General features: G+C 38.0%; 1 protein-coding gene across 4 annotated transcripts; it reads right to left on the reverse strand.

Moving 5' to 3' along the window:
* Positions 1–3,825: 3,825 nt before the first annotated feature.
* LOC109237102 (serine/arginine repetitive matrix protein 1) lies at positions 3,826–13,879 on the reverse strand. Of its 4 annotated transcripts, none has more exons than XR_002069599.1 (15): positions 13,710–13,879; positions 13,520–13,609; positions 13,218–13,340; positions 12,907–13,074; positions 12,736–12,822; positions 12,470–12,597; positions 7,436–7,480; positions 7,311–7,361; positions 6,503–7,180; positions 6,016–6,282; positions 5,790–5,927; positions 5,521–5,679; positions 4,500–5,388; positions 4,109–4,160; positions 3,826–4,008 (listed from the first exon to the last, which is right to left on the reverse strand). XR_002069599.1 is itself a non-coding variant. In XM_019403361.1 (13 exons), exons 1-13 carry the CDS (start codon positions 13,728–13,730, stop codon positions 4,722–4,724), a joined length of 2,622 nt encoding a protein of 873 aa, XP_019258906.1. In that variant the 5' UTR covers positions 13,731–13,879; the 3' UTR covers positions 4,426–4,721. The 4 variants fall into 4 exon arrangements, 1 of the variants encoding a protein (XP_019258906.1); XR_002069598.1 differs by having other exon boundaries at positions 3,826–3,966; positions 4,109–4,180; XR_002069597.1 differs by having other exon boundaries at positions 4,109–4,180.
* Positions 13,880–14,507: the final 628 nt, after the last annotated feature.

Genomic DNA, 14,507 nt, shown 5'->3' on the forward strand with positions numbered 1-14,507 from the left:
TACAAGCACTGCTGGAATTTCTCCAGGTTAAACAATCCAATATGATCAAAGAAGCTATCATATCGTTTCAAAACAAATTTACAAAAAGAAAAGCTTTGCAGAAAAGCTTTGTCCAGTAACGAAGTATTAATATGAGGGGAAACTTGATTTCCTAGATACTCCACTAAAATTAATTTTTAAAATACTCAATTACTGAAAAAATCGATCGTGGTGTTCGCGCCTACATAAGATTTAAAGTTTCTCATCACCATCTCTGTAATGAATAGTCATTGACAGCCCTTAAAAAGTTTCAAAGCTTTTAATTCGAAAATTGAATTTTGTGAAATTGTTATTTGTTTGGATTGGGTGTTGTTGCAAATGATTGGGAGTATCATCTGGAGTTTATATCTCAATTGAGAGAATTTGGTAAAAATTCAAGGTGATTTTGGTTAAGATTTCATATTGAAACTCGAATAAGAAGACATAAACAAATTGTATATATTTTATGTGTCGGGTGTAGAAACAACATATAAAATATATACAACTACATAATTATATATAAGTTGTAGTTTTTGACAGGATTCTATATTAAAAATTTGTTTTTAAGTTGTAGATATATTATAGATTTTGACCAGATTTGTACATATTTTGTAAAAACTTTTAGTTACTTTCCGTAAAGAGGAAAAAATTTACACAAAATCTGATAAATAAGTTTAAAATCTCGTATATAAACGAAAAAGTCCCCAAAAAATAACCTGAAAATACATTGTTGGGCCCCTATTGTACACGAGCATTTCACATCTATATAAAAAAAAATCACTTTCACAATTTGTTCCCAACTACATTGAAGTCATCTGATATGACCGTCTATATGTGGTGGCAAAATGGATAAAAGAAAACAGTTATCTATTAAAAAATTGGTTGAATAATGAACTTCTTAAAAGGGGGTTGAATATGGATAAGAACCATATTATCCGTTTAGAAAATGAATAACTGATGGGTTAAGCATTTACATTTGTAAAGTCTCAAATTAGGGGTTCCTTAAGTTTGGGAGACTAGGAATTCTCCGTATTAAATATGGTCGGGTCGGATAATTTATTCATTTTTGTATTACCTATTTTCGACCCATCTCATATCCGATCTGACCCGCCCGTTTGCCACCTCTAATACAAATTTACACACTCATTCAAATAAAACTATTTCATGTATGATGTAGGGTGTATTTGGTATGAAGGAACATGTTTTCCTCGGAAAATATTTTCTTGAAAAATAAATAGTTTTCTTACTTATTTTTCAATGTTTGGTTAGGTAGTAGAAAGTATTTTTGAAAAATATATAATTTAGGCAAACACTTTATGAGACGAAATGGGTAAGGACGAAGGAAGGCGGTAGGTCAAGGTCTAGGGGCCGAAGTGGCAATAGTGATGTTACAGGAAGGGGTGAGGAGTGGCAGGGCGCTAGTGTGGGAGGAGGGAGGTGGGGGGTTGAGGGTGGGAGTGGGTGTGGGGAAGGTTGAGAAATAGTTTCCTCCTTTTGATAGGAAAATTATTTCGTCCAATTGGAGAAATATAAATTCATACGAAATATTTAAGCCGACCAAACATGAAAAAATTAGAAAAAAATATTTTTCGTTCATATAAACACACCCGCAGTCAATTGCATATTTTATATTCCTTGTGTGATGCAACTCGCTCTTGGACATTTAAGTGCCACTTGTGATGTACCTGGGGTTTTTACGGTCTTTGCTATCTTCTATCTTAATGTATGTGTATTTGCATAATCCAATTAACTAGGATACGCGCATGCTCAAATAGTGGTTTTGACAGTACGAATTTAGGAGAACCAAAATTTCGACATATAAAATTTATTACAGATTTAAGTTAACATTTATTGTTAACCTTGAAATCTGATTTGAGAAACCACAAAAAGTTTAAGAAATAACAAAAACATAATAATATTGTTCTACAAATTAGTTAATGAGGTCAATATCAGAAAAAGGTGGAAAGAATAGTAAAATTGATGTCAACATAAAAGTAATCTAAGTTATGATCTTAAAATACTGAATCATCGAAGAACTCTTACCACTCGTTACACTAAGACCGGGAGTGTAACGACCAAAACCAGCTAAGGATGTTCACTTTATTGTTTTTGTTCGTTAATGACGTCTCCCCAAGCCTTTTATTCACTGTATTTGACCATCGTTAGCGTTATTAAACAATGATTTCTCCACTAAAACTGCCATATCTTACCGCTATTTAATAGAAAACACTGGTATATCACTCCTTATCCACATCAGTAGAACCTGTTCAATTTCTTCACTGCAACAACTACTAATTTCTGTATCTTAGCCTAGGCTGACTATTTTAGGTTTCCTACCCACTCTAATATTGTAGGTTCAGCTTTTTGGTGCATCAGGACAGGGTTATTGACATGAATGGCCCCATAAGAGACTGGCTAAGCCGAATGGCCGCATAATTGAAGGTATTTAAAAATGACCCCAGACAAGCACACACGGTTATTGCTCTTTAAGGATTCTCTACCGGACTGGTAGAGTTTAAGCAATATTTACTACCTTTATGCGAAATTGTTCATCGAAGTCTATCCGGTTGACATAATTTTATACTAGATTGGCATGATTTTGTGATATCTGTAATCGACTCGACTTATCTGTTAAGTTGTTCATCAAAATCTACCTGATAGTAATAATTTATCTATATTTTTCAACAGTATTTATGAAAATGCAATTTGGTACAGAACAATATGACAAAATGGTAAAACCTCTAGTTATTAATATTATACTATTCTAGTCCCCATATTATAATCCCAGTATGACTCATTCACAAACCAAACTAACTCTTGAGTAGAGAAACATGGACTCAAGTACAGCTCTCCAACCACAATAACTTGGAAGGGAAGGGTAAACTGAATAAATTTAAGCTACTTCATTTACGGAATATAAACTATTTAAGCTACTAATATCAGTTCATCCATTTTTTTCTCGGCAGATCACTCCTTTCTCTGAAAAAAGAAAAAACTTTCCGAGGCATGGTTCCAACTACTATTACAGCTCGTACAACCTTGAGGAATTGAGAATAGTGTAATAAGTTACTACCTAGTGGATAAGAAAAAGGAGACCTATGTACCTACAGACATGGCACAATAATCTAACGGCTAATATTATGTCTCTTACCGGACATCCAAAAGGATGCCATAGGGTCTGAATAAAAACGAAAATTGCAGCTGTTATCCATAGCTGGATTCTCTCTCTTTCCATTTGTCCATCAAAGCATAAGAATTCCTGGACATACCTTCCTTTACATGCCCCTTCAACTACTCTAGAATCCTTGAGAAAAGCTTTAGCTTATGTTTATGATACTAAACAACTTAGCTTCTTCAGAATAATATAGGAGGTAAAGGAGAAGTTGCACCTCGGATAGAGGCAATATCCAAATTGAACTCATTCCATATCGTATAAACAGTGCAAGTACAAGAAGTTATCCTGATATAAACGAGCGCACAACTATATGCATGGAATAATTTGATAATAGCCAGTCTGATAGGATTAGAAACCTGGCATAACCCATGAAACTACCTAGATGAACTATCAAAAAGCACGAAGACCATATCCGCCAGGTAATAAAGCAGGCAGGAAGGTTTTTCTTTTTTGCTTTATATGGATATCAAGAATGTATAACAATAACAAACCCAGTATAATCCCACAAGTAGGGTTTGGGGAGGGTAGTGTGTACCCAGACCTTAACCCCCCCCCCCCCCCACACACACACCGGGAAGGTAGAGAGGTTTCCGATAGACCCTCAGCTCAAAGAAAGATTTAAAAAAGCAATATGAACACGAACACTAGCAAGATAATAAGAAACAATATAATGCACCAGTATTGTCTTAACTACTGATACAAACACAGAAACAAAATGAACACGAACTCAGCTCATCATAAAAATCAAATCACATTCTGGAGAGCAAGTCAAGCTGCCAGCCAGACAAGGTAAATCAGCACCAATACCATGAGACCTAAATAAGATTTAAGTTCACATTTAAGCGTAAAAGCTCCAACCAATAGGCATTCTACCCTACTATCTAACGCAGCCAATTAAGGATGGTAACACATCACCTGTATTGAAGATCCACATATCGAGCTGCACATGTCTGCTCAACGAGGTCATCTAGTGGACAATATTATGATCTATCAATTAACCAGAAAGTCAACTTAGAAACAATATCATAGAAGGGGAAAATTTGAAAACCTTCATGATAAGGTAATAAGCCAAATATAAATAATTTGGATCAGTTAATGCCCTAAACCTGGCATTTCTTCTAAGTGTAACATCACTCAAATTCGTCTTTCAAGCAAAAAACACACTCTAACATAAAGATTAAATCTTGTAGTTAATAAAGGACCAATAGACAAGAACGCCAGTCAAGGCTATAAGGAGCCAACAAAAGAAGATTTCCAGTGGATTAGGAAACAAATACATTCCCAGGAAAGGGGAGACAATTTTTACCAGAATGTTTAGCAGGTAGGTCAGCATAAAGTTGATGTCAAGACACTAGCTCAGGAAACCCTCTTTAATGCAATTCAGCTGCCAGAGGTAAAGATAGACTACATTAAATATCATAAACATATCCGTAGTAAACATTTAGTTCTAGTTAGATAAAGCAAGCTGAAAGAGAAAACTATTAAGACAAGAATAGCAGCTCAATAATGTCCACAAGCAGCAAGAATCTTAATGGCTGATGCCCTTTTTTGCTCTGAGAGATTCAAGAGCCTTCTCCCGCAGCTCAATCTCAAGCCTTTTCTGCACGGACTCTGACTCCTCGACATCCCCCTTCCTCAGATGCTCATCATAAGAAGCATGGCAATCAGGATTTCTCTCCGTATCTGATGGCGAAGACATGGCATTAGCTGACTTCAATTTTAGTTTCTGGGCATGCCTTTCTTCCTTTCTGCGCTGTCTCTCCTCCCGCCGCTTACGCTTCTCCTCTTTCTTCCATCTCCTCTCCTCTTTCCTCCTCCTTTTAGCCTCCTTCCTATCCTCAACATCAGAGTCATAACTATCATCTGACGATGACTCATATTTGCCAGACCTCTTATGCTTTCTTTTTTCCTTAACTTTAGCTCTACGCTTTTCACTTTCCTCAGAACCAGAACCCTCATCACCACTTTGATCATTCTGCTCAACTTTCCTTGATGAAGTGAGGGGAGTTTCTGACTCAAGTAGCTCTTTGCCCTTGATATAGTTTGCATGAGACAGGTTTTCCTTCTCTGCTTTGAAGCTCTCCCCAGCATATAATTCCCTTTCCCTCTTAACTGAATGAGAGTGTCTATGGCTTGATGGTGACTTTTGCTGATCCAGTTCCTTTGTTTGCTCCATCATTGCGGAAGATTTTTCACTGACATGCAAATATACACAAGCATTATGAAAAGCATACAGACTGAGCATCTTTTACGAGCTCCACAAATAGAACATGCAGGAAATATTCATTTAAAGCTGCCAAAATGTAAAAAAGCAGTTGTAAACAAACCTCTTCATCACTTCATTTTGCTTTCTTGACTCCATGCGATCTGAATGGCTATGAAATTCAGAAAATTCTTCATCATCCCGCCCCTTTCCAAGATCTTTATTTGAATCAGGTGCTGAAGGAATTTTTCTTGAAGACCTAGGTTTATGCTCAAAGGCCTCCCTGAACCACAGCAATCCAGCAAAAATCAGGAAAACAAAATATATTACTTTAAAATATCCATGGACAAGATTACTTCTCCGATTCTAAATGACGCATTAGCCATTACTAACCTTGAATGGTTCATTTCTTTCTCATCTGCAATTTTCTCAGAAATGTTAGAACTAACTCTATCCTCTCTCAATTTCCCGGGATTTGGGCTGTCAGTGTCAATTGTCTTTCTCTCCCTCTGGTTCAAAGTACTCCTTGGCCTACAGTAATCAAAATACAACATTAAGATTCAAAGATAAAATTCATGAATCACTAGCAGTGTTAACAATATTATTAAAAAGCATATACCCTCTATTTTCACTAGGACTCCTTTCCCTTTTTGTTGGTGGAGATTCTGAGGCCGATCTGGAGCGTGGAGATTCTGAAACAGATGGTGACCTCCGTCGCCGAGGAGGCAAAAGCGACTCTTTTTTTCGTGAATCCTTACGGTCATATATGTCCCTCTGTGGTGACCTAGAAGAAATAGGACGTCTACGTTCCAATGATCTGGATCCTTTATGCGCCTCAGTTTTTACTGGAGGAGCATGTCGAACAGGGGAGTATTTTTCACGGCTCCTACAATGTGTATCAAGCATAGCAAGACATAAAATTTCCATGCACCTAAAATTAGTGCAGTCTATCTATGAAGCAAAGCAATCCAGTATTTTCATTGATCAGAGACAACACAAGACAAGCATAGGTATAGAAGGCAGCTAATAACTCTGGGCTCGCAAGTTACAACAACAATCGTCAGTAACAAGTCTTAGAAAACAAGAGAGTTGATATGTATCACTACCTTATCTTTCCCCGAGGAGATTGAACTGGTGAACTTTCATTCTTCAATATTCTCTTTCTGATTGGTGAAGGAGACTTGCGGTAAATGGGTGAGGGAGAAAGTGATTCTTGAGGTGAAATAGACCTTCTGGCAGGGGTTAAGGATCTTTTCCTGCCAGATATGAAGGATTTTCGTTGAGCTGGAGATAGAGAACTTCGAGGACTCAATGGAGATCGGTGGTAACCCCGACCCACCGGAGAAGGGGACCTACGTTTTGTTGGATTCGGTGTTCTGCGCCGAAGTGGTGATCGACGTCTAATAGGTGACCTTGATCTATATCGCACTGGTGAGCGTCTACTTGGAGACCGTGACCTACGCCACATAGGGGATCGTGATCTACGCCTAATCGGAGACCTCGATCTACGTTGAATGGGAGACCTCGATCTACATCGAATGGGAGACCTCCTACGTCGGAATGGAGAACGTCTTCGATACCGTGCAACAGAAGGTGACCCTTGACGTACTCGGGAGGTCGATCTTTGCCTGTGTCTTGGTGGAGAGAGAGATTGTTGAGGTGAATGCTTCCTACGAGGTGAAACAGAGCGCCTTGGTGGAGAGCGGTATACCCTTTCAGATGAAAGTGAGCGACCTCTCCGTTCTAAAGGAGATCCGGATGTACTTCGTGACCTGCGCCTTTCACTTTAAAAGATAAAGCCATCATCATTTCAGTGAAAGCAAAAGTAAAAGTTGAAAGCTGAGGATACATATCATCTAAAAACAGATGGGGGACAATTTCAAAAACAAAAAAGGAGCTTAATGGAAAAAATACCCAGAATAACTCCTTGAATTAGAAAATGACTTGCCGATTGACCTTGATCTCCTGCACAGAATCCAAAGAATTAAACAAATGATATTCTATGTGTAGGAGGCCACAAGAAATACGACAATTTATACCTCGGGGAGGGTGAATGATCTGCTGAACGTGGGGATCTAGAGACCCTGCACAACACACAGGAAAAGGAGGATGAATTGAGCCAAGGCAGATAAAGTTCTACAATTTTGTTTTCTACGAGTAATAACATACAAAAGTAAAGTGTTAGAGGAGGGATTTGGTATTAGTTTATACAAACTGGTAACTCAGAGACAAAAGATCAATCAAGTACTCTCTTACAGGTGTGGAGGGATCATTTTCAGAGCAAGAGATGGTCAAGCCACTACTCTTTCTTTCTTTTTTCTGATAATGAAGAAGGTCAAGCCACTACTATTACCAGAGTGAGGTAAGTGCCCCCAAGTTTTATAGGCAAAAGAGCAGGGTAGTAAGCAGATAAACTTTGAAGATTACAAGTGCAACAAAAAGGAACATTCCCTCTTTCGTAGATTCTTAATAGCAAAGACAACACCCCTCCATCTATTTCCAACTTCGCTCCATCCACCAAAATGCCGTTACCCATACCTCAACCTCCCCTAGACCAGGTTAAAATAATCTTGCTTCTTTCCATTTGCTAACATCAACTTTTTTAGGAAAGAAACTTCGTTACTCCTCCATGTTCCTATATGTTTATACCCTTTCCGTTCTGAAAGTCAACAATTTTTCTCTAATAAATTTTTATTCTAATTTTAGAATTACTACAGTTTGCAATCTGATCTGCATTTTACATAGCATCTTAAAATCCCATTAAGGATGGATTCATGCCATCCAAACTCAAGCAAAGCTAGTCACTGTCCTCAACAATCCAGATTAAAAATAGCCCTGTTTGTTGTATTTACTAGCATCAACTTTTATAAGCAAGAAATTTCGTTATTACTCCATGTTCCCATATGTTTGTCTCATTTCCCTCTGGAAAGTTGAACAAATTTTCTCTGACGTAGTTTTATTTTAAACTTGCTACAATTTGCAATTTGAATTGGAATTCATATAGCATCTCAAAATCTCATTTAGACTGTATCAATGGCTTCCAAGCTCAGTCTAAAAACTAGTTACTACATAGTCCCTTAACAGCTGAAACGTGACAAGAAACTGCATACAAGAATTGATCAAGTGTTTATTATTGAGATACTAAAGCATGATTAATGTATATCATTATATAAGTTGCAATCTTTCATATGATTCAAACACTAGTGCACACTTAATAGACAGCCAATGCACTCTCTACCGATACTAAAAGTGTTTCATGTGATAGTATCAATGGCATGTTTCATGTGATACATTTGATACTAAAAGTGTTCCATGTGATAGTAGAGCCACAGATCCATGCAGATCAATGTGGCGTGGACTACAATTGCTCCCCATGCGTTTGCACCTCCACATTGTTAAGGATGTTTTCGCCATAACTTCATGGATGCGCTACTCAATTCCTTGAGGTTTAAGTCTTATCTTTTATCTTGTGAGAACGCAGTGGAGAAAAATCTATTATTAATTTTCTGTTTAATTATTATACAATGAACCTTATTTATACAATACATATCATACTCCTATTCTATGTGGGACTAGGACTAATTCATATTATGTACATAACTATCTAACACTCCCCCTCAAGCTGGTGCATACAAATAATATGTACCGAACTTGTTACATATGCAACTAATACGAGAACCAGTAAGGGACTTGGTAAAAATATCTGCAAGCTGATCATCGACTTCACAAACTTTCCAGCGATATCTCCTGAGAGTATCTTTTCTCTAACGAAGTAACAGTCAATCTCAATGTGTTTAGTTCTCTCATGGAACACTGGATTTGATGCGATATGAAGGGCAGCTTAATTATCACACACAAGTCCCATCTTGCTGACCTCACCAAATTTCAACTCATTAAGCAAATGTTTGATCCAAACTAGCTCACATGTTGCCATAGCCATCGCTCGATATTCTGCTTCTGCACTAGACCGAGCAACCACATTCTGTTTCTTGCTCTTCCAAGAAACCAAATTACCTCCTACTAAAACACAATATCCAAACATAGAACGTCTATCAGAAGGTGATCCCACCCAGTCAGCATCTGACTACCCAACAATTTTCTCATGGCCTCGATCTTCAAACAATAATCTTTTGTCTGGAGCTGATTTTATATATCAAAGAATGCGGACAACTGCATCCCAATGACTATCACAGGGAGAATCCAGGACCTGACTTACCGCATTCACAGGAAAGGAAATGTCAGGTCTAGTCACTGTGAGGTAATTTAATTTACCAACCAACCTCTTATATCTTGCAGGATCACTAAGCGGCTCCCCCTGTCCTGGCGAATATTTAGAATTCGGATCCATAGGACTGTCAACAGATCTACAACATGTCACTCTTGGCTCCTCAAGAATGTTTAAGGCATACTTCTGTTGTGAGATTACAATACCTGAGCTAGACTGAGCGACCTCAATACCTAGAAAATACTTTAATCTGCCCAGATCTTTAGTCTGAAAGTGATGAAAGAGAAGTTGCTTCAACTTAGTAATATCATCCTGATCATTGCCGGTAACATCAACATAAACCATCAGATAAATACTGAGATTTGAAGCAAAATGCTGATAAAACACAAAGTGATCAGTTTCACTACGAGTCATGCCAAACTCCTGAAAAACTGTGCTAAACTTACCAAAACAAACTCGAGGAGACTGCTTTAGACCATAGAGGGACCGGCGCAACCGACATACAAGGCCATTAGACCCCCTGAGCAACAAAACCCGGCGGTTGCTCCATATAAACCTCAAGGTCACCGTGGAGAAAAGCATTCTTAATGTCCAATTGATAGAGATGCCAATGGAAAACAACAGCCGTGGATAGAAAAAGACGGACTGATGCTATTTTAGCCGCGGGAGAGAAAGTTCCACTGTAATTGAGCCAAATATCTGAGTATACCCCTTGGCAACAAGACGAGCCTTAAGTCGATCAACCTGGCCATATGGACCAAGCTTGACTGCATACACCCAACAACAATTAACAGTCGATTTACCCGAAGGAAGAGGAACAAGCTCCCAAGTACCACTTGTATGTAAAGCAGACATCTCGTCAATCATAGCTTGTCGCCACCCTGGATGAGACAGTGCTTCACTTGTAGACTTAGGGATGGAAACAGAGGACAAAGATGATACAAATACACAATGGGGTGATGACAGACAATGGTAACTTAAACCGACATAATGGGAATTAGGATTAAGTGTGTATTGTATACCTTTCCGTAGTGCAATCGGTTGACTAAGGCCTTCCCCAGACCAGAACTGAAAGGACATACCAGCCCCCAAAGGATTATTGGGCATAGAAGACAAGTCCGCAGTATCAGCAGGGTCAAGTGCAGGACGTGAATCAGCTGGGCCTAATGCTGGACGCAGACGACAATGATAAGTCAGGAATGGTGGAACTGTAGAAGGTTGAACTGGACTAGGTGGTGGAACAGGAGCTATAGGTGGTGGAGCTGCAACTGGAGCTGTAGGTGTTAAAGCTGGAGTTATAGAGGAAGATGAATGGGAGATAGTGACTGAATCTCCAAAAGATGGAATTGGTAGCACCTCAGAAATATCTAAGTGATTACCTGGGCCTGTGAAGTATGATTGGGTTTCAAAGAAGGTAACATGTATTAGCTGGAGGTCAGGAGAATAGCATCGATATCCCTTTTGTGTTCTCGAGTAACCCAAAAATATACACTTAAGAGCACGAGGAGCTAACTTATCTTTTCCTAGAGTAAGGTTATGAACAAAACACATGCTCCCAAACACACGGGGTGGAAGAGAGAACAAAGGTAAGTGAGGAACCAGGATAGAGAATGGAACTTGATTCTGGATAGTTGAAGATGGCATACGATTAAGAAAATAGCATGTGGTAAGAACTGCATCTCTCAAAAACGCAACAGAACATGAGATCGTATGAGTAGGGTACGAGCAGTTTCAATAAGATATCTATTCTTTCTTTTAGCTACCTCATTTTGTTGGGATGTGTACGGACAAAATGTTTGATGAATAATCCCATGAGAGTTCATAAACTGCTGAAATGGGGAAGACAAATACTTTAGGGCATTATCATTATGAAATGTGCGGATAGAAACCCCAAATTGATTTTGAATTTGGGCGTGAAAGGTCTGGAAAATAGAAAACAACTCAATTTCCTTATTCACAGTGGTCGGAATTTGATTTAAATTGGATGGGTAGGCTCGGAATTGCGAGGAGAACAGACTGTCATGAAGAAGTTTTGCCAAAATCTAGCCGAAGTCTCAATTTCCTTTTCTGCCGAAGATTTTTTTAAGGGTTGGTCGTCGAGCCCTGATCTACTCCCGGGTAGTGGTGGTTTTTGCACAACACTGACGGATACTATTATTCTTGCGGACATACCTGTTTTTGCCGGAAAAAGGGCTTCTGGTTGACCGATTTCTCTACCCGGAGTCGCTGGACTTGATGCACAACGATAAATTTTTCACGGTTGCTTTGATACCACGTGAGAATGCACAGGAGAAAATCTATTATTAATTTTCTTTTTAATTATAATACAATGAGCCCTATTTATACAATACATATCATACTCTTATTCTATGTGGGACTAGGACTAATTCACATTATATACATAACTATATAACATATCTAATAAATAGGAAGTGGCTGAGGAAGTAATAAAGGACTTCAGGTAAATAGGATCAACAAAGTACTCCGCACGGGGCATAACTATTTGGCTGTTCACTATTAATCTCAACTCCCAGCCTGGAGGAGACACGATATGATGTAGGCAAAGAATGAAATAAAATTTTATTTACTAACTCATTTGGTGACAATAATCAGATACTGTATTGCAAGTAGATATGGGCAACATGAGAGAGCAATGCTACAAGAAAGCTGTAAATAGAAAAATAAGTAGATTAGTGACATCAAACAAGATGTAGTATTGCTCTCTCATGTTGCTCCTGGATGGGTTTGCTATGTACCCTGGTTCAATGGGTTTCAACCCCCGGATGCTTCTTTACTAAATCATTTTACTTACCAAACCAAAAAAAAAGAAGCTAATTCAAATCCTAACCTGTGTATGCTTCTTGAGCCATTTCTGTCAACATGGTCTAAATCATCTGTCGAGCGCACCCGAGGCTGGTGTTTCGGACTTGGCTCCAATGCAGCCTTTTTTTGTCTCGAATTGCTGGCATAATCGTCCTACAGTAGTTTGAGGTAAAGGATATGAACCCAAATAATTGCAGAAGCAGGCTGATACCAGGGAAACACAAACAAAAGTTAAAAAAGAAAACCCAACTCTGGATAAAATAACTCTTTCATGGATATTATTTTAGTTACCATCATCTTCCTTTTCTCTTGATCCAGCTCCCTACTCTCTCTCTCCTTTTTCTTCTGAATCTCGCTGGCAATTCGATCCGTCTCAGCCTAGAAAAAACGAAGAAGAAAGGCTACTAACAAGAGGTACTTTTAGGACCACAAAGCACCAAAAAAAAAATCAGCGAGAAACACCTTCTTCTTTCTCATTTCCTCTTCTTTGGCTTCTAGGAACTGCTGAGGAACACCGCTTGCATTGTTCTGTGCACTAAGTAGTAGCGCCCAAAGCTCTTTCATAAATTTTCCAGTGTTTCTTTCCATGAATCCAGTAAGTGAAATTTGAACCTCCTTGCCGTTAACTACCTGAAATCCATCACCAGTTTACTGTTACTTCTTTCTTGAAAAAAAAAAATGTTGAAAAGTAAAATCTGAGTGTTAATTATTAAAATCCGAATGTTTAGCAAAACATAGTTAAGTCAAGCAAACAAGTATAATGTATATTCTACCTTTCGTTCAAGAAGGCCATAAATGAAATTGATAAGAACTTCATCTTCAAAACCAATAAGCTCGGTAACTCGTTTGGCTATCCATGGTTTCATTACATCCATCTTCACTTTGGTCATGTCCACCTATCACAAAATAGATTTGAGACACACATAATCAAACGAGTATGAAGGGGATCTTCTATTCCAGAAATTCAAAACGAAGAACAAAATGAAGAAAGCGGGTTTGCATTCCATGGAGTCGCCACGTGACATCCATCTTAACTTTCCACCTAAAAAAATTAACTCCTACAAAACGAACTCACCAGATGTTCCAATTCAGGAGCGAACTTCTGAGATTTCAACAGCTTAGCTTGCTTATTAGAGAACCGAGTGTCCTGCTCGGCCGACGTACCCTAAATTAAAACAATTTTGAATCTATCATTCATCAGCCATAAAAGCGAAATTGGAGCTTGGATCTACAAAGACGAATGGAGAATCAAGAGGAAAACTTACCCGGAAAAACCCGCCCGACATGTTTTAGGGTTTTCTACAAAGACTGATCAAGTGTTATATAGAGTAGTATTAAGTTTTGATTGGAAGAGAGGGATAGTTTTTGATTTGGAAGGATATCTTTTAGGACATGACTCGAAAGATAGAACAGTGCCCACTGCCCAACATCGAGGTACATACCAAGTACCCCCTTAAGGCCAAACTACTGATTGTATCTATGGGCCTGCCGCTACCCTAAGCCCGTAATCACGTCAATCTTTTGTTGAAGGTAGTTTTATGGAAAATTACGGTTATGTTTATTTATAAGTAGTTTATTATAAAAATTGTGTAATTCATAAAATATTATTAATATTAGTTAAATATTATCAATATTAGTCAATTAGCTATTTATAGCCAAAAAAAGGTCAATTTTTTGCTTTTTTTAGTGGGTGTTATTAGAATAGATTGGGTATATCTTAAGGAGCTTGAATCTCAGTTTTGGGATGATTTGGTGGAGTTTTGAGGTGGTTTGAATTGAAAATTCGAACTAGAAGATGAACATGAAAAAATTGATATGTGTATCACATATGTATCATATTTGTATCAAATTTGTATCACATGTATATCCATGCATACATGTGTGTGAGATACATGTGTGATACATGCTTGATACATGTGTCGCAGAAGAATTTTTTGAACTCAATTTTAACTACGAATTTTGATACCAAATCAATCCAAATCACTTCCAATCTTCTTCAAATTTTATATGTTAACTCATTTATATGTTCTCAATGAATTTCTTATTGAAAAATGTTCTTTTTT

This window comes from Nicotiana attenuata, unplaced genomic scaffold (genome assembly GCF_001879085.1).
Source record: "Nicotiana attenuata strain UT unplaced genomic scaffold, NIATTr2, whole genome shotgun sequence".
Lineage (NCBI taxonomy): Eukaryota > Viridiplantae > Streptophyta > Magnoliopsida > Solanales > Solanaceae > Nicotiana > Nicotiana attenuata.

Coding starts and splice junctions, on each gene's coding strand:
- LOC109237102 (XM_019403361.1), bottom strand. CDS start 13,730: ATGTCGGGCGGGTTTTTCCGG. Junction 7,362..7,435: donor GATCATTCACCCTCCCCGAG/GTATAAATTGTC, acceptor GATTCTGTGCAG/GAGATCAAGGTCAATCGGCA. Junction 5,389..5,520: donor CAAAATGAAGTGATGAAGAG/GTTTGTTTACAA, acceptor TTTGCATGTCAG/TGAAAAATCTTCCGCAATGA.